Source organism: Erithacus rubecula (assembly GCF_903797595.1).
Source record: "Erithacus rubecula genome assembly, chromosome: 22".
In the NCBI taxonomy this organism is placed as follows: domain Eukaryota; kingdom Metazoa; phylum Chordata; class Aves; order Passeriformes; family Muscicapidae; genus Erithacus; species Erithacus rubecula.
Window position 1 is genome coordinate 5,793,410 of NC_136674.1, and position 21,118 is coordinate 5,814,527.

A 21,118-nucleotide genomic window follows, 5' to 3' on the forward strand; every position below is an offset into this window, starting at 1 on the left:
GAGGGAAAAACACAAGGAGCAGGGGACAAGTCTGCAAATCCAGGAGAGAGGATATGGATAACAAGGAGGCTCATCACTGACCTGACTGCAGATTCTGTGAATACACAGAGCTCAGATCAGAGCTGCAGTGCCATTACAAACAAGTGTCTATTTACTGCTTTAGCCAAACCACAGGAACACTGGGAATATGTAGGGAAATGCATTCAATTCAAGTAATTGTGAAACAGTAAGATTTCACAAATAAAACAATCAGCATTTATTGTTGTATTACAAAACACTTCATATTTTGGCAATATTTTACAGTTTATCCTTTTCCTTCTTAGGGCCTGTTGAAAAGGTACGGGGGCAGGGGGGAAGAAAAGAGGAGAATGTGGGAATTAGGATTAAATTTCAATGTCTTGCTTAAAAAAAAATCCTCCCAAACCACCCCAGTCCCTCCCACCAAAATAAAAATCTAGTTTCACTCAATTCCACTATCGAAAGAGGCCATGGGTGAAGCTGCAGGCAAGTTCACTATCAAACGCATCAAGAAGACAAACAAAACATTCACAGTGGTCTTCAGTATGGTCTGTTGCGTTGATCATTTCTGAAATCATTTCTGGAAGGGAAAGAAAAGGTTCTAAGCAAGTAACTAATGAAGGAAATAACAAATTGTCCCTTCAGTCAAACATTTCTACAATGACGTCTGCGTGCTGCTCCGTGTTTATAGAGAGCCTCATCCAGAAACATTCACAAGACTCAAGGCTGAGTGATTCTGGAAGCTCCTATCTGTTAGTTCATATTTTCATGGCAGTTGTACTTGCACACATAAACAACTCCTTTCCCACAGTCCCCCCCAATCCCAGAGGCAAGCAGAGGCTTGGGCTGCTCTCACCTTCCTCCCATTTTGCCCCCGTAGCCGCCGCCCCGGTCGCCGCCGCGGCCGCGCCCTCGGTAGCCCCGCTCTCCTCCGTAGCCGCCTCTCCCACGGAAATCTGGCCACAGATCAGACACACATCAGCCTTCTCACAAAGATGCAGATGCATCAACACTTTCATGCAGATGCATGAACATTTTTAATATTTAAGGGGTGTAGCTGTTTTTGCACACCTCCTGATGGACGTGAATCTTCTGGTCTGGGCTCCCCACACTGGTTGCAGGAATTCCTGCGAGCGAAGTTCATGTTGCCACAGGACCTGGAACAGACAAGGATTCCCCAGATTGAGCTGTGAAGATGCAGCACCCATGAAACATCCCATCATGATTCAAATGACACTTACGGGTTAGGACAAACCCAATCACCATTTTTGGGTTCTCCACTTCTACCCTGGAAGCCCCCACCTCTTCCATAGCCACCTCGTGAACCTGCAGACAAAATTATAATCAGAATCAAGTTCTATGAACTGCACATGACAAACAGGTATTAAAGATTGTCACTTCAGACCCCAAGTCTGACAGACTTTTCAGGTTTAATGCAAATATATTCCCACTATTTATTATAAATTCTTTTTCAGCAGTAAAGGGAAACCTGATCTGCTTGAATTGCCACTGGGTAAATATGAACCCACTACATGCATTAATAAAATTTCGAAAAGATTTAACAAGGTATAAGATCAGGCACTTATGGCCAGATTTAGCCACACAACAAAAATTCAACAATAAAGAAGTCTGGATTAATCCCAGGATTCCTCTGACATAGGCACAGAGACAATATTCTTGTTTTCTGCATCACAAAATTAAGAACTTTTATACCAATTGAAGTCGCTGAAGAATCCTTTTCCATCACCCTACAAAACTGCCTGATTTCAGAACTACAATTTTTTTTTTGACAGTCATTGCCCAAAGCATGATTCCTGGAAATGGTAATGAATACCCAATGGATTACTGACAAAACTGTGTATGCAGAGAATCAGGGAGATTGATATGGCCTTGATGAAAGAAATCAGAAATCTAACTGCTGCTCCAAATCAGAAGTAGCTGAATTGTATTATGCACCCTGCTTAATCCCAGCTGGAAACAGAGTATCTCAAGGCTTTGCAGTAACAAGCAAATACTCACTGGGAATTCCTCCCTACAGAGGTGGGGCTGTACAGCTCAACATCCCTGTTACACTTTCTCTTTAAAAGCAACACTGAGAGAAGATCTGGAGAGTTTCCAGTTCTAAAGGAAAGCATAAATTCTGTGCTGCGCAGAAGAGATTACAGATTTCAGTTTACTTAACTGAGTTCAATCCTTATTACTCCCTTTCCTGGCAGAATCCCAAAGGCTCATATATTTGATGAATCACTGCTTCAAAGTCAACTTCTCTTGAACACATCAATCATAGTAAAAAGCATTTAACTGTGCAAAAACAAGGATTCTACAGACTTTAGTCCCACCTCGACGCCCGCCACCTCCACCTCCTCTCATGAATTCAGGTCTTCTGGTTGCAAAAGAAACTTTGATAACATTGCCATTGAATTCTTTTCCTGTGGGAGGAGAGAAGGGATCAATAAAATTCCCAACAACACAGCAGCAAGCCCAGCAGAGCAGAAGTGATTTACACACCCAGACTTAACATAAAACTCTTGAGACACAGGGAAGCTGCAGTAAAATTCTTGGTTTTGAAACCACTGGTCCAAAGGTGAGATGGAAACACTGACATACTTGCTAAACTCTTCAGAAACCCACAGATATTTTAGTTTAAATGAGATCTGTAAGTTGCAGTTTAAAGACATAAGAATGTCTAAAAGATTATTGGCCATGCTCATAGGGAAATAGTTTGGATGTTGGAGCTGTCTGTAATTCCACCAAGGCAACAAGGCTTTTGTACCACTCAATAGACAGCCCAAAATTTAATTCCCAAGTGTATTTAAATGAAGTTCATGGTTTTCAGAGACTGGGCTCTTCATAGATCCAATGTTTATCATGGACAAACAGCACTGCACAAGTGCCTAATATAGTCATATTTGCCTTACCCTCTTAGACAAAAGTCAATTTGCATTTTATTAGCAAATATAAACATCAGACAAACATGCCATGCCAATTTTTTTAAGAAGTATCATTACCCACCAGATGCAGAGTAGCAGCTTTTGTTTCTACCCAGTATCACTAAAATTCTGTGAGCACACAAGGTGACAGGAGAAGGCACTTCTCCCTCACCCCCTCGAGTTTATTACTACAAGAACATCACTGCATTTCCTGCAGCCTGAGGAGTTTTACATCAATGTATTTCTGGGATAAATCTGTAATTTTAAAACCTTATCACTGTGCATATACAGAGTATTCCGCACAAGACTGTCATAACCACTCCCAAACTCTAAAAATGCTCCCACAGCACTAAAAATATCAATGCAAGACTGTAGGGAATCCCTCCAGCTGCTAACACAGATTACAGCTCTGCTGGTCTAAACAAGAAGTGACACAAACACCACCTCTCATACCTTGTGCATGGGTGACTGAGGTACAGCAGCAAACTCTAAGTTTCACTGTACATTTTTGGTCTAAATCACTGTCTGCTGTTTAATGAAATTAGAGAAATCCAATCCACACCAGAAACCATGAAATACAGGTCTTTGTTTAAGGAAAAAAAACCAGCAATGACCCTAAGCAAGAACTCCCAAAACAAAACCAAACAACCCATGCCAAAAGCTACATAAATAGCAACACTGGGTCTCCAAAAAGGTAATTGATTTTCTTCTTCCACTTCTTATTAGATTCACAAATAGCCAAAGAACAGGTAACTCTCACCCACCATCAAACCAGTCGATTGCTGCTTTAGCAGAAGGAGGGTCATCAAAAGATACTGTGGCTTCTCCCTTTGGCTTGCCAGTATCCTTGTCTGTGTACAGATTTATCATGGGTTTGCCAGTCTTTTTGTTGGTCTGAAAAGAAAGGTTGTACACTTGGCATAGCAGAAACACTGGTGAAATCAGTTCAGAGCATAGACTGTAACACTAAGTGTCTTTAATGAGAATATTCTCCTGGAGCTGGCCTGCAGAAACAGGGATTTGACTGAAGGATACTGACTGGCTGCTCTTCATGAAGTAATGATGGGCCCAGTTCTAACAAAAAATGGGGTCAAATGCACAAAATCCTAATTTAGAACTGCAGAAGCAGAAGCAGCAGCCACAGAACAGAGGCACACGTGCTGCAGTATGAGGGTGGCACAATGGATAGTGTCAGGGCCATAAAGACTAAAGAAGAAACACAAAGCAATCTAAATGTCACTAGGAGAAAGGTGCTAGTGCTGCCAGATTAAAAACGAGCTGTCAGCTGGGAGCCCAGATAAAATATTATCTACAACTGCTTGGGAGACAGAGAGAACTCTGCCTTGAATGATACCAGCACATTTCCAGTACAGCAGCTCCACCAGTTCCTTTCCTTCTGACCCAGGATTTCTCATTTCACATACCTTTATGATACCAATCTGTTTGAAATAGTCTGCCACTTGATCTGTTGAAACATCCTCTCCGAGTCCTTGCACGAAGATGGTGTTGTTATCAGAGTTGTCAGACTCTGAATCTGTGGAAAATTAAGCTACATTTACCATGTGCTTTTGTGGGAGAAACTGCAGCAATATTTTGAGCTCTGCTCTGTGCTGCCCAGTAGCAAACCCTTAAATCCCAGAGACATTTTGTGTGAAATAAAAGAGGAGCAGGGAGTTTAATTTTGAGGTTAACACCATCAGCTGAGTACACTGGACAGCTGACCTGCCTCACACCCAATATTCATGCAGCTGGGCAACCCAACCCACCAGAGCAGTGTGTGTTTTAAATAACACAAGCCTAGCAGAAGTGTGATGGCAGTGAAAGCAGCTGCTTGGCTCAAGCACATTCAGAATTCTACAGGAAATTCTCACTTGTTGCATTAACATTCAAAAATTCACATGCATTTTAGTTAAATAAATTATTTTCAAGGAAGGAATGCTTTAGCTATGTTTCTTTTAAGCCATGGGAACTGCAGCCACATCCATCCTTCTACACAAACATCTTAAAAGCAGTGACCTAAGAGCTACAATCCACTCCCACTCACTGCTTGTTTCCTTACCAGCATCTGATCTTGGTCCATAATCCCTTTGACCTATGATGATACGGGTTTGACCCAAAAGAAAAAAAAAAAAAAAAAAAAAAAAAAAAAAAAAAAAAAAAAAAAAAAAAAGACTATTTTTAGAACAACACATTCAAGTGACTTTTTTAGCAACAAGAAAATATACAAAGAATGTATGCAATGCATCTAAGATCTAAGACATTCACCAGAGATTTAGAGAATATTTAGATTTAAACGTTCAACAGAAGGCGTCTGTAGGACGTTAACGTGTTCTTTAACTTGCAGCATGTGGCAGTTGCCACACTGATGCTGTGCTGGTGTTTGCTTGCAAATGCTGGTTGTCACATCACCAAGCAATTCCCCACTTTTTTTTTTTTTTTCTACCTCTAGTACCTTTCTAAGAAGCATTTGTAACAAAAAATTTTAAAAAGAAAAGAAAAAAAAATCCGGTGAACGTCACTGTCTCCACAAATTCTTTCATGCAATTTGACAAAGTAGAAATCCAGTTTATTGCTACAAGTTTGGCTATTAAAACTCATGAACACACCAGCCTCACCAAAACTCTATAATGCTTCTACTAGATAGTAACAAGATATTGGTGGCTTTTAGATTTATAAAGAATTTCCACTGAAACATTTTTGGATACTCGGCACTTACCACCGTAATTTTTGAAGCCACCACGGTCACCACCACTGCAGAGGAAAAATTGAAGAAATGATTTCTTCCTTAAGTCTCTACGTGCTGAGCCCAAGGCTCAATCTACAGTTAACTGATGACAAGTTGAGAATTACTGTCTGGAGCTAAAGCACCATGTCTATGTTCTCCTCACTACCCATTCATGTTCAAAGATTAAATTACAAAGAAAAAAAAAATATCGCTCAGGGTGCTGCACTGGAGAAGAGAAGCCCTAAGGAGAATTTTAAACTAACCCATACACATATGGTTGGTTCAATACTTTCTCCCATCCCATCAGCCAAAATAACAGCTATTCAAAACTGGGGTTTAAAACAAAAATGTTATTTTCATGAAGATTAATGTGGGCTTTAATTGTAGATGTAATTGCTACTTTGGAATAATTACTACTTTAGTATATTCCTAGAAGTCAAAAGAGCTAAAATTAATCTCTATTGTTATGCATTCATAATAGAGGGGATAAATTAGCAGAATGAGCCATTCTCTGAGCAAGGGTCTGTGGGGACCTACTGTGCTTGGCATTACAGAGAAGGTGTGTGTGTATGTGAGCTTCAAAAGCAGAGGCCGTGAAGTTTTATTTCATTCATTCTGAAACCTGTGGCACAAAATGTAGACCAAGTTAAGAGAATACACACATCAATTTTCAAAGGTTAGAAGGGGATTTAAAACAGGTTGTTATGCCTCCAATTATGTGCATGAAAATAAATCCTCACTCTTTTTTTTTTTGTTTTTTTTCCACTGGAAAGGTTTGTACTGGAAGGATTTTTCACAACAGCATTTTTAATTGCATCCATATAATGAACACAAGATAATCAATACTCAGAGCCTTCAGGAAAAATACAACCACTGGATTTTTTTTAGAAAGTCAATAACCAAATGTCAAAAGGACTAACTCATACTTTCATGTACAACTGCCTGCTTGTCCTCCTGGTCCTGAGGGACACAGCTGGCACCTTAAAATCAGGCAGGATCACCTAATCCCAAGAGCTTCCTCACCATGATAAAGGCAGTGTGAGCTCAAACAGAGAAATATCTCCAGTCTCTGGAGTTATTGTGTCTCTTCAGCAAAGCATTTGTGACTAGAATCACTGCAGGTGTTAATTCCACCTGTCTGCTCACAGAGTCCAAACAGGGCACACAAGCACCCACCAAAAGGCAATGAAATAAAATTAGGGAGTAATTTCTTTGGCACTCTGTCCATCTGTTCCAGCAAATGGAAAGTCATGAATGGAACTGCTGATACTTCACATTTATGAGAGAAAATAAGGTTTCAACAGGTTATTATCAAACCTGGTTTAACAGAAACTCTTTGGAGGGTTACTGACATTCTGGAACAGTTTGGCACAACAGATAACATCCCTTTTACTGGGGCTTTTCTTAAAATAAATTTTTGCTGCAGATTTTATTGCTGTTCTACAGAAGAAATCTGAAAGCTAAATTGCAGAGTCATTTATTCATTAATTCACTCTGCTCATTAAAGATTTTACATGCAGCATCAGTGCTGGTCTTTAGGCTGTTTGTTTTTAAGGACTGATGATGAAAAACACAATGGTGATGATAAAATTTACTGTAAATACCTTTTTGCCACCTCCAATTCACTTCAGCTAAAAAAAAAAACTTCATTATGACACAACAATTTTTAGTAGAATGTCTGTTTTTCTGGGATTTTAACTCAGAAACAACAACAGTGAATAATATCAACCACCTAAATGTTATGAAAATTTTCCAACCCCAAATTATGGTCCCAGCTCATGAGAACAGCAATATCCAAAACAAATACATTTTCTGATGTGGAAGTGTATGGCAGTTAAAAAACCCCAACAATCTAAAAACTCACACAAAATAAGTTTGTGTCAACACATGATAGATTTTGCTGGAAGTGAGGGTTTTGTAGGATGCTGGGGTGAAAATGTGTGTGCACCACAATCCTGAGAAGCAGGAGTTGAATATATAAAATGTAAAGGAAGTCACAGTGCAATGCCTTAATTCTGTGATACAGCAGTTCTGCAGCCTGTACTAACGAGTGCAATCAATAATTTTAATTAGCTTTTTAATTAATGTCTACAGAAATATGGTTTTGCCTAAGTATGCCTCAGCATGTTACCTTCTGCTTAGTCTCACATGACCAACCCAACAAAAATCTGGAATATCTACTATCTACTGATAGATACCTTTGATGATGGACTAATGCTTTCCTACATTTGATATGTGATTTATGAAGCTGCAGCTTGTTACCTTCCTGCAATTGCTGGGCAAAGCCAGCCAAGATTCCCTGGGACCCTGCAGCAAGTCAAACACAGAAACTGCAAGCAGCTGATGCCACAGTCTCAGATTTACCCCTCACTGAGACCCAAAATTCAACCTCAGCAACTGAATTAGTTCCTACATTATTGTTGTAAAACATGTGGAAAATACAACTGCAGCATTTCACAGCCCATTGCTTTACCAGGCCTGCACACAGACCTCAGAGATGTGTGACCAGATGGATTTTGGAGTCTTAATATGCTATGTTAGAAACATGAACAGTTAAAATTCAGCAGTGCCACCAGCTAAAATAATAAATAAGAGGCTGAACTGCAGGCAGTCAGAACATGACAAGGCACTCAGTGTGTGAACTTGCTGCTATAAGAGAAATCCTCAGTTGTTCTTCAATATTCCATCATAGATTTATCATCCCCTACTAGACTGTAACTGGGCTTCATCTGGATATTGCTTAATCCAGCTGGGAACAGCTTTTTAAATTAAAGTACAGGTAATATGGGGAGCTCAGCATACAAGAAATGCAGATTTATAAATATCAGATAGTGGCAGAAGCAGCACTAAGAGTTCAGGGACCAAATTTCAGCCTCCAACATGTATTTGTCTCACCAAATGTGTCCCTAACACCTAAGAGTGTATTTTAAAAACAAGAAAGGAATATTTAGTGCACCAACAGTTACAGGCAGATGGGTTTTTTCTCTTACTTATATTTATTGCCTCTGTTCACATTTTTCCAAAGTCCCCATAAGACTAAGCTCTAGCATAACTGTTACAAGTCAAAATATTAATTCTGAACACAAACTACACTTGTAAAACACACCTGCTGTAGTTTCTTTATATTCTAATATATTTATATTCTAATATATATTCTAATATATATTCTAATTCTCACTCCTAATAGCTGATTCAGCAATTAAGTTTGCATAAGTTCTTTTTGTTTATAGTAGATCACCATAAATCTGCACAAGAGAGAAAAAAATAATCAATGCTGAGCAAAATGAGGATTTCTATGACAAATCCTCACACAAATATCTTAAACTAAAATTCTGCATTCTCAAGACCTGCACTTCCTGCTTTCTAAGCAAAAAGTGACACTCTTCTACTATGAAAAAAAAGAGAAATATTTTACTTCTTAGCCAGAATAAAAATTAGTGAGATCATCAATTTTTCAAGTTTCAAAACAATAGGGTGGGGAAATTCTACTAAAATCCCAAAAGATGCAATTCAAGGCCATTAAAAAAATATCTCAAGGATAATTATGAAACCATATGTTATTAAAACTAAAATTTGAACTTCTGACACATGATAAAATGAGTGTTTTCTACTGGACTAATATCAGCTAAGAAATCTGAATAGGAATTTCTCAAAAGATATTTTCTTCTCAGTGCTGGGTGATTTTGCAAAGGCACAAAGGAAAAATGAGTGCTGAAAGCATTCAGCACAGGACATGTCCAAGTCCTTCTGCTTGTCAGAATAAAACTACACCTCTAAAGCTGCATCAAGTTCTCCCTGTGACTAAATATCAGTCAAAAAGAATTGTTATAAGCTAAGAAAAAAGAGATTCATTCATTGTGGTCTCACATTTGATGTTAATTTGTTTGTAAAGTCAAGGAGCAATTTTTACATGTTATTTTTTAAGCACTATAAAATTCAAAGCTTACATTATTATTCCATCCCCAAAAGTGTTCAAGACCAGGTTGGATGGAGCTCTGAGCACCCTGGGATAATGGAAGTGTCCCTGCCCATGGCAGAGAGTGGAACAAGATGATTTTTGAGGTCCCTTCCAACCCAAAACCATTCTGGAATTCTGTGATTACACCATCATTAAAGATTTTTAGATTATCTCCTGATGGCTATGGAATTTTCATGGTTTAGCATTAAAAGGGGACCAGAACAAATTAAAATGGTGGCTACTGAAGATCAACATGATATTCCTACATGTATTTTCCCCAAATAAATAGATGAACAAATAAGAGAAACCTAAGAATTTAAACGCCCCCAAAGAACCCCTACCCTTAAATCCCAGATTTTCACAGGACTAAACATGATTTCTTACCTTATTACAAGTCATTTTCCCCTTCATTATAGAGTTTGTTATTTCATTTAACCTTTTAGACATTTCTAATAAGCATGTCTGGTAAAATATATATGTCAGGAGGAGAATCCTCTATCATAATTATGCAAAATGACTGAATGAAGATATAAGACACTGTAGCTCTAGAAAATCTCCACAAAAATACCATTAAAGCCAATTTCACTTAACAGAAGCAGACAGAATTCCTAATAAATGCCTCCCCACTTCCCTGAATTTTCCTCCAATTTTTTATTCTCTTTCCCTTCATCTGGCTTCCCAGTTCAGTGAAGCTCCATGACCTACATGAGTGTGTGAGCAAAAGTCTCCTTATATTTTGGAAAAATATGGCAAGAGGCTTTACTTTCACAGACACTAATATATTTGATTTTATCTTACAGAGACCCAAGTTTGTTTCAAAGTGACAAAATCTATCAGCAGTGTGTTTTTTTGAAGCTCACATTCATTGCTATTATTGGAAAGGGCTCAGCTATAAAGTTTTTTTAAAAAAGAGTTTTTATCACAGGAATATAGAATATCCTTCCACAAAGGAATGGGTTTTTTTTTAAATGTTCAGTTTTAAATGAAAATTAAAATTAACTTAGAAATTATTTTACTTGTTATTTTTGTTTTATGTGAGGTACTAAATATTACAGAATTCTTTTAATACATATTTATGTTTATTTATAGTATATACATTTGTTTTTATTATAACAAATATTATAGAAAAATATGCATTAATTTTATATTACATAAAACCCCAGCAAATATAAAATAACACTAATATGATTTTTCTAATTGTGCTACCATACCTAATTAGAAGAGGTAAGATCCTCCTACATCATTACAAACAACCCATTAAATAAAATTTAGGAGCATCTCAGAAGCAGACAGATTTTAAATAGTATTTAAAAATAAATACCTTGAAAAGTAACCAAGCAGTGGATTATTTTATTTAAATCAGATGACTGAAAACACTGTATAATTATGTAATTTTTTCATCTGAGCTTAGGAACCCAGAGCTGTGCAGCCTTTTGAAAGGTAAGTGGTGCTGACAAGCAACATCCCAAAGCTCTCTGGAAGCTGCAACATTCTTGGCCTGCATCAATGAGCCCTCTGCACCTCCAGCCACTCACAGGGACACAAAGGGGAACCAGTTGTGAGAGTTATTAATAAATAATATCTCATATGTTTAATTCAGCAGGCTTTAAAGCCAAGGTCCTAATCACAGACCTCTGCATGAAATCAGCTGCAAGCACAGAATTAAAAATGTGCATAAATTTTCTCGACAGTGCAGAGCCTAAGGCAATGAGGAAAGGGGTGACAGCATTGTTAGTATTTCAGATTTACCCAAAATAAACGTGTTTAGACTGACAAATAAATCAATAAAAAAAGATGTGTATTTTAATAAAGTTTAAAACTGAAAAAAAAGCAATACAGAACAAAGTAATGTTACTACTAAATTATTCAAGGCAAAAATACTTCCCTGCTAAAATGTGAGCTACATTAGGTATGAATTTTATAAATTTTTCTCAATCAATGGCTGCTGGTTTACTCATCACTAAAAACAAGCAATGGGCTGGGGCAGTTTTTATAGTGCAACTCATGCAAATAAAATGTGTCAAAACAATCAAATGCTTGGTCTCAACCTATGAATCTCAAAGCTGTTCCCCTAAGCAAAATCCATTTCTGTGCAGTGCAGAAAGGTTTAATTTTAGAAACATCCCAGTTTTGGAAATCTATACCTGAACCACCTTAGGAACAGACATATAATTTAAAAAAAAAAATGAAAACCAACTAAATAATAGGAGACAAGGGTAAGGAGTTGCAGGCAGTGGAATGAGATCACTTACCTATATCCAGACATATGACCTCTTCCATCCATGTCATATCCCCCTCTACCTCCTCCCTGTGACCCGCCATATCCTCTATTATCTTCTCCATACCTGCTCTTTTCACGGCGATCATCTGGGAGAATGAGTCAAACCAAACACAACACCAGTCAATTGTAGTGCAAACAGTGACAATTCACACCCTGGAATTCCCACCTCCTCTTCATTAACTCTGCCAGTTATACTGAGATGTATCCACTCTTAAATCTCTCTGACATTCTCTGTGTCAAAAATAAAAAAACCCCAAATTTTGCTCCATTATCTCCCTTGGCTTCCAGGGTCACTGAGTATATCAGAATGTAAAAAACACTCTGTAATTACACTCCATTTTCCAAACATTAAACACATATTGTCTAAAATATATTTTCCACTTGACTTCCATACAGCCCTCCCAGTTTGCAAAAGACATCACTGAAGACAGAACAAGGATAAATAGAGTGGGTTGTGCTGCTGGTGTGAAGTTAATGCAAGAAAAAGGCTTCATTTTAAACATCTTCTATCTCACAATTCACCTACACAGCATAAAGCTGGAATGTGAAGTGCAAAAGCTCTTCATGACTGATCAAGACATGTCACCCTCGTGCAGGGAGAGGGTTCAAAATAGCTTGGGAAAAAATTCCATCTAGAATTTGCAGAACTCAGGGCCAGAGACTCTGCAAGGCTGTTCTAACATATCTAAATGCAACCATTTGGAGGCCTTAAGAGATTTTAATTTCTCTATAAAGTTTTGAAAGTCTTAACAAATAAAACACTCCCCAATATCATCAACATGGAAAAGAATTTAATTTTTTCATCAAATCAATTGCTTGCAGGAGGAAATCCAACCATTTCACAGAACTCCTGCTCAATTTTATTAGCCAAAACTGAATTCAAGTGAATTTTACCTTGGCTGTTGTGGCTATAACTTCCCTTCTGAGACTGGTAGGATTGCTGGGAGTGGCCATATGAGCTTTGGTGCTGGTTATAGCCTGACTTTTGGTCATAAGAGCTCTGGTGGCCATAGCCCGACTGCTGGTCATAGGAGCCCTGGTGGCCATAGCCCGACTGCTGGTCATAGGAGCTGGACTGCTGGTCATAAGAGTCTTGGTTTTGTCCATAGCTTGACTGCTGGTCATAAGAGCTTTGGTGCTGACCATAGTTTGACTTTTGTTCATAAGAGCCTCTTCCACTTAAAACAAACAGAATTTGAATTAATAGCTAAATGTTCACAGAACAGAGAGCAAAATAACGGTTGAGAATTCATGATACTGCTAAAATTTCCTAATTGCAGTTACCTCATTACAGAACTTAGGAACATAACTCCTCTCATGGGTCCCACTCCAACACTTGTTTTTCCTCCTCTCCCCAGTACCATCAGTGGCTGATGGAGACAGAGCCTGTGACCTGCTAAAAACCAAATCCTTCCCTCTGCACCTGCAGGGCAGAGCCTCAGTGCTCCTATTGTACAGTGCAGCTGAGACTTGCTGCCTAAAAAATTCCCAAAATTTTGCTTTCACTGAATTGCAATCTCCCCTCTTCTGGGCATTCTACAATTTATCAAGAATTTTTCTAACTGCTCTGGTGGCCTGTAACACACCTGTGGTTCTTCTCACTTCATCTATACTGTCCCAGCAACCCCCATCAGAAACAATGACAGTATCACATCCAGGATACTCCAACACAATGCAGCTCTACATTCCAAGAAGGAGTCACAAATCTTCTCCAAGATTAAGATTAATAACTACAGAGCAACCACAAGGGAATCTCACCTACACCACACTTGCCTAAGCTACTTCAGTATCTGAAGTAGAAACTAAAGTCTTTTGAAAATCTAGATATATGAGAGAATAGTTCTCTTAGCCTTTCATGGCAAGGCATAATATAGATTTATGAGAAATAAATTGCATCCAGGGAACACTGGCTGTTACTCATTCCTTTGTTTGCCCCCAGGTACTTAGTTGTGCCTTAGCTGTCTAATTTTTTCACTAACTGAAAAGAATCTCTGACCTCTGCCACCCTTTCTTCTCTTCCCCCTCCCTACTTCCACCTTTTTCAAAAGATGAGGCACTAGATCTGCCACTCTCCAGTCTTTGGCAATCTTACTTGCTAGTGAAAGTAGCTCAGAAAAAGGAAAAAAATACAAGAGCCTCCAGAAAGTTTCCACCAGCTTTTTAAATTACTTTCAGATCCAGTGCATTGGGTCTAACCAATCCCAAAATATCTCATCTGTGTAAATACCATTTAATCTGCTCTCTCCCACTTCTAGCCTAGATCTCAGCTTTAACCTTGCTAATCCCAGTGGTAAACAGCTTGTCAAGATTTTTGTTATTATCTTCACTTCAAAAAAGTCAGCTCTGCTTTACCCTTTGCACCTTTACTAACAAAGGGAAACATTGCTGAAAGCATTCACTGTTTGCTGTCTTCCCTCCCCTAGGATGTGACAGCTACAGTTTTGTGTCCACCCTCCTCAAAGCTGCTACCATTTAATTTCTGAGTTTCTCCTTATTTGTTACAACTCTACATTGAGAAACTTTCCTTCCAAGGTCTTTTCTTAATTTTCTAGATCACAAACAACTTGTTGGAGAACCTATGTGCTGAATTTTTTTTTCTACTGGACATTTACAGAATTAAAAACTACATTATTACCTCTGCACAGCTATAATAAATACTCAGAAAACAAAGCAAAACAAAACTTAACTGCCTTTGTTGTGGAAGCAGAAATGGCATCTGAGTGAAAGCACCTACTGCTGGCAGATTAAGGTATTTTTTCAACATTATAATGTTTTATAATAAAAACTACAAAACCAGAAACCAAGCAGAGGTTTGCTGAAGTCCAGATTGTTTTATCACCTTGAAAAAAATACAAAACCATGTGGACCTTGGACACAAGAATGAAGTTAATGGGAGTATTTAAAAGAGGTCACATGATCCTCAGTAAAGCTCTAACACAAGCAGTAACCTTGGGGTGGAGGCACAAAGCCTGTAAAGTGAAGATATTCTAGCATTAAGTGGCATCTTAAGTCATTCTGGAAAGTTAGGTTGTATTTTCAAACATTCTTGCAAAGTTGTATCATTAATCCTCCTGAAATTGAACCCAATACAACATCACAAGTAAATTACATTTGCAATAGCACAGAGTGCAGCATGCATGTGCACACTTAATTTCCTGATGAGAATATAAACCCACAATGTTCTGAGAACTCTATTTACATGGAAAACCAAAATATATTTCTTAAATTACATTTCTGAATCCTTTCCCTTTCAAGAAAAGGCATTCTGAGCCAGTTAAGCAGCCTGCAATCTGAGAGCAGCTAAGAGTTCCCTTGCTAAGAGCTTATTTGAAGTTAATAAAAGAGCACAGTAAGTTTATACAAAAGAATGTGATTGAAGAGGGATTTGATAGGTCTTTCTCCTAATCAAGCAGCTCTGCCAAGCCCATTCTTCATTGTAGCCACAGCCCAAAGACTTTCTAAAGTGTATGTCCCCATACAGCTTGACTTCAAAACAACTACACCCATCTTTCTCACATAAAGGAATATTCTTCCTGTAGCTCCTATCCTTTCAGACATTAAAAATGTTTCAAGGATGTGGATCTTCAGGTATTTGCCTTTTTCTCAGCAATTTTAGCAAGAAGTATGTTATAGGTCTAGTTAAGAATGTACAACTACTAGACAATACTTGAAATAGACACTGGTAAACTCGGCTTCCTTACCCTCTGGATGACCCTTTCTGCTGCCCCTGGCTGCCATAGGACTGCTGGTTGTATGAGCTCTGATTCTGATTTTCATAATTGGATTCATCATCATATCCCTGGGAATCTTGTCCATAACCTGGAAATCGAGGAAGAAAATTTTTAGTCAATATTCACCTTTTAAATCCTGCCAATAAATGTAACAAGCTAGCCAAACCTGATTGATTTTGTCCATAGTTCCCATGATAGCTTCCATAGTTCTGTCCATAGGAGGAATTGTCTCCACTCTGCCCATAACCAGAATATCCCTGTAATTTCAAGAATGTATTCAAATAAAAGTGTAACTTCCACAGCAGTAAATTACAGTTTTCCTTGGCTAGACACAACTGCAAACATCAAGCACAGTTGAGACTGGAATTCTTCCTGGCCCAGGAACAATTATTTTCACTCAAGGAACATCTGCTTTGAAAGCTACAATGGTTTTTTTCAACATACCTGTCCTTGTCCATAATTCTGACTGCTCTGGTTGCCATAGGACGAGTAGCTGGAAGAGAAAAATGCATTTAAGAAATGTTTAGAGTGTCCTCCACACAGGTTGGAAGTAAAGGTATTTTTGGTGTCTCTAAGTTTCTCTTCATTCCAAAATAGGTGTTTAATCCAAGTACTGCAGTTCCAGGCACATTAAAACTTCATCAATGGTTGACTATCAGAAGCCAGAAGAGCTTATTTTAATTTCTGCTGTGTTTCAAATATAAATTTTAAGTACATGAAACCTGGGTTTGCTGCAATTTTGTATTATACTTACTCATTATTCTGCCACTTTAAGCCCTCATGAACTGACAAACTGACAGAAGAAGCACGTGCTGAAACTCATCATACTCAGACACAAACCCAAACTCAGGCAGTGCTACATGCACAAAACCTCATGGCCCTCATTGGCACAGGCAGCATTAGCTGTAATTTTTATACTTCCATAAAAACTCTTGTCTCACTGATTAAAACATGCCCTGCAGCCTTGGGCCATATAACAAATATCATAACCTTTGGCTAAAATCTCAGTGAACAGCTTAAGGCAGTAACATGAAAATATTTATCTATATTCATGTCATTTCAGAAGTTTTTACTGTTATAGGATGTCATTCCAATTTACATCCATTTACATTACATGATTATTGTCTTCTCAGGAATACAGACTGATTTCTCTTGTTTTATGAGGCATCTTGAGAAAGGCCCAGGTGCAAACTTTCTGCATTCTTAATTCCAAAAACCTATCAATACTCTATCCTGAACAATCAGTCATCATGCTGAGAATACTAAACGGTCTTTTAGTGTGCAGATGTAATTGCTAACAGCAAAACAAAAAAAAATCCTCACATACCTCTGCTGGCCCCCAGACTGACTGTAACTTCCAGAATCTAAAAAAGAAATAAGCCATATTGAGAATTTCCAATGAACATTTTAGTCTCTACTTACTAGAGGAGAAAATCTGGGGAGAGGGAGAAAGGTTCAAGTACACTGGATATTACAACTACTACCCCTGCAGAATGAAGCCTCCTCTTTATTAACAAAAGAGAAAATATTAAGACTGGAATGACAGCAGCACAGGGTGTGGGGAACACAACAGATTTGGAAATGTCCCTTTTGAAGGATCTGAATTCTGTTTTCAAGGAGTCTTTTCAAACACCTGGAACTGTACAGCCCCTCTAATAGCTATCAAGTACAGTGCCATCATCAATGAGCAGAATGCAGCAGCTTAATTAATCAAGCACAGCTAAGTAGGTCAGTGCAGCTGAACCCCTTTTTGGGATGCTCTAAGAAAGCTCTGCTGAGCTAAAGGACACAAACACAGGCAGAATGGGAGATGAAAAATCAGGGATGGAGGAGCCACAACACTTCCCTTTGCTCATAGTGCAAGAGGAAACACCCAGCTCAGCAGCACGTGACAGACACAGCACACAGAACACACAGAACTGCTCCATCAGCCTCACACCCATCCCAACCCAGCTCTGCAGAGGCTCCTCACACCCCACTCTGCCCTTCCAGCCCCTGCACTGCCCAGTTCCATCCATCTCACTTCCTAGGCAGGAGCCTCCAGCTGCTGGAAATTCCCACCTTCTTGTCAAAACCCAAACAATCTGGGTAATACCTGTAATTTTTCTTATCCAATCACTTCAAGAATTTGTATAAATACTCTTGTGCCATGGTGCAATAAAATCTCTCAGGAACTTCTCATCCCCAGTTTTGCCCTTTCCCCCACATTGTCTCTGCAGCCTCTATCCCCTGAAGTGCCTAAAACGCTGACATTGAGAATTAATTTCAAGGCAGGGTAAACGCCATAAATGACTGCAACCATTTTCCAATCACAACACTCATCAGATTGCTGAATCTGCTCATTATAGCTCCCTCAGCAGGTTATAAATCCAATCCTACCAGTGGCTACACAGACATTTAAGCAGAGCTTTGATGAGGGCATCACCTGAGGTGATGGATGTCAGATGAGGGTGGGGTATCACCTCAGATATTCAGACACAAAGCAGCATTTTTAATGATAAAGTATCTCCTGAAAGCAACACAAAGTATCAAATTTCATATTCTGTAACAGAAACATGTACCAAACCCTAACAAGAGATGAAAGGAGGTTAAATTTCACATGTCCTACACAAAGCAGTTTCATTTAGATGTGAATTTTCCCTCCTTTTGCACTGCCACACAAATGTTTCATTGCTTTTTCATATTGAAAGCAATTAAAATCCCAATGTAGAAGTGCAATTCAAGTTTGTTTTAAGGGGTAAGGTAAAATTTTTACAGTTTCCATATAAATTATTACAAAGGTTACTATTAAGTAGGTGAAACATTGTGAAACATGGTTGTGGTTTAACATTTATATGCCATTAATGCTGCTTATTTAAGATTATTAATGGCAGTATCAGAAAATTCTTGAGTAAGGATGTAACTGGCTATAAATTTAAGAACTGCATTTCATCTCCTTAGCTTCTCCTCAACAAACTTCCACCAAACCACAACATTTTGGAAAAAAAAAATGAAAGCAACCAGATAAGAGCTGTAAAATATGAAAACACAAAATCAGAGGAATTTCCTTTATTTATAAATTTTTCTACATCCTCTGCTGGACCTCTTAGGGACTTCTGATCGATTTATTTTCGTGGGCTTAATGGGGATAAGAGTCTGTAAGGATTTTTGGAAATAACAGTTTATTCTGAAAATTCCTATGCTTTTTTTTATTTTTTCTGAATGTTTAAAAAGTTAGTGGAAAGATTTCCTGTTGATGAAGTGGGATATAGCAGCTTAATCACCTTGCACTACTCAGGGGGTTTACTCCTCTCAAGATAGAACAGCCTGCTGTTTACATTTGAAAACTGAGGTTCTCTTCTGAAGTAAAGAAGCAGCATTGCCTCTCAGAATCCTCCAAAGAAAAAGAACTTCATGTTTGAACATCACTAAAAACAGAGGAGACATTCAGATGCTTGACTGGTCAGCAGCTGACAGATGGGGGGAATGTGGATGCAGTTCACTGCCAAGCTTTACTCATTTAGTAGAAAAATTTGTGATTTGGACTCATTTTAGTCACATCTGCTTTTCCTGGTTGATAACTGCTCCTTGAATGGAAGGATTCCTTTAACACCCCTTGCTTTGTTTGTATTGTCTATCACACACAGGCAGCACTAGACAACGCCAAAATGGCTCGACCACAGCAAAACATGGCTCGCTCCACAAAGCACGGCCAGCCTTGGAATTCCTCCTCCCACAAAATCCACACCTATCCAAGGCTTCCCAGGGCAGCACTGCCGGGGGACACAGCCATCCACACCTCAAAGGGGATGAAGAAATGGCACATTGTGCTCGAGAGGCCCCAGGAGGAGCTGGGCTGTGTCAGGTCAGCTGGGAGAGCAGATCTTGCTTCTGTGCTCAGCTAAAGCCCCGCTGGAAAACAATTGCAGCCAGGGAATTTTTAGGGCCACAGCAGGGGGTGTGAAGCCCCCGATTTCACCCTGTGTGAAGGGTGCAGAGCAGCACACACTGGGACACAAAGGTGGCTCCTCGATGTGCAGTGGGGAAGGCATTTCCCATACTAAAGAGGGGCAAGGCCCGAGGGAGGGGGTGCCTGCATTCCATGGGGGGTGCTGATCCAAACGGGGAGCACACAAACCATGTTATGGAGAGGGGAACGACCCCAAGGGTGACCCACATCTCACACCGGGCCGAGACAACCCGAAGTCGGGGTGCACACAGGAGAAGGGCTGTGACCCAAAAGGAGAGAGCTTCCATCTCACACCTCGGGGGAGGGCACACAACCCAAAAGTGGGGGAGGGCATGAACCAAAATAGGGCCCACATGCCACACTGGGGGGGCCGTGGCACAGGCCAAAGGAGGGGCTTAGGCCCCAAAAGGGGAGGGGGGTGCGTCCCACGTATCATCCGAGCACAAGAGCCCAAAGGGACCCTGTCCCCACGGCCCCCCCACTGCGACACGGGCGGGGGGCGCGCCCGCCAGGCCACGCCCCCGCGCCTAAGGGGGCGTGACCCGAGCGGCTCGCGCAGGGGGCTCCCCGGGGAGGGGGCGTGGCCTCAGCCGGCGGGGGCGTGTCCAGGGGGGCCACCGGCGGGGGCGTGGCTCCCCTCCCCCTCACCGAGCGCAGGGGGGGGGGGGCGTGAGGGAAAAAGCGGGCGCGTCCCCCGCAACATGGCCGCGGCCTTTCCCACATGCGCCACATGGCGCTCGCTCCGCCCGCCCTCCCGCGCCCCACCGCGCCCGCGCTCGGCAGCGGGAAGCGGAGCCGCCGCTGCCCGCTGAGCCCGGCGGGGCTGGCGGCACCTACCCGAAGCCATGGCGGCGGCGCTGAGGGGCGGAGGGAGCGGAAGAAGCGCAGAGACCGACCCGCCCGCCGCGCCGGCCGCGCGCACACTGAGGCACCCGCAGCTCGCGCGGACTGCGGGGCCGGGCGGCCAATCAGCGCCAGCGGCGCCTACCACTCGCTGGGGAGGCGGGGGGGGACGGGAGGTGAACAGGGCCGTGCCAAGGTACGGCGGGCGGGGGGGGGGGTTGTACCAAGGAGAGGGGGTGGGGGCGCAACGGGGATCGCGTCAAAGGATTAAATTAATTAAATTAATCAACGCGCAGGGCATGGTCAAGATACACAGAGGGAAATGCGGGATTGCACACCCGGCTTTTCGTACCAGCAGCCCCCCTATTTCCCTCAGTACCCCACTTGTGCATCACCATTTGTAAGAGATGCTAAATGGAGTTAGAGAAAACATCCAAAATCTGGGTCCTAAAGAAAAAGTAAGAAAGGTTTGCCAGCGTTTCTGAGTATCCTAAAAAGCCAAATATCAACTTGGGAGAATGGTTTTCCAAAGGAAGGGAGGGGTCATCATCTTGGGAGCCACTTCTGTGAAACGTGAGCGTTTGCTTCAGAGTGGAAAAGTGATGAACTGAGAAGACAGCAACAGCAACGTTGATTATTTAATCTCATTATTTTTAGAAGTTGTATTTCTTGTTTTGCATCAA

General features: G+C 40.5%; 1 protein-coding gene across 1 annotated transcript; it reads right to left on the reverse strand.

Annotated features, from left to right (window-relative positions):
- Positions 1–232: 232 nt before the first annotated feature.
- Positions 233–20,566, reverse strand: TAF15 (TATA-box binding protein associated factor 15). Its single transcript, XM_079325114.1, has 16 exons — positions 20,430–20,566; positions 16,971–17,007; positions 16,088–16,136; positions 15,810–15,900; positions 15,614–15,731; positions 12,807–13,090; positions 11,884–11,998; positions 5,665–5,699; positions 5,008–5,040; positions 4,373–4,482; positions 3,713–3,842; positions 2,358–2,447; positions 1,260–1,344; positions 1,090–1,175; positions 875–974; positions 233–598 (listed from the first exon to the last, which is right to left on the reverse strand). The coding sequence occupies exons 1-16, from the start codon at positions 20,437–20,439 to the stop codon at positions 559–561; spliced, it is 1,413 nt and encodes a 470-aa protein (XP_079181240.1). The 5' UTR covers positions 20,440–20,566; the 3' UTR covers positions 233–558.
- Between the last annotated feature and the right edge of the window lie 552 nt (positions 20,567–21,118).

Coding starts and splice junctions, on each gene's coding strand:
- TAF15 (XM_079325114.1), bottom strand. Junction 5,700..11,883: donor GGTCATATGTCTGGATATAG/GTAAGTGATCTC, acceptor TTTCCTCTGCAG/TGGTGGTGACCGTGGTGGCT. Junction 975..1,089: donor AGATTCACGTCCATCAGGAG/GTGTGCAAAAAC, acceptor ATCTGTGGCCAG/ATTTCCGTGGGAGAGGCGGC.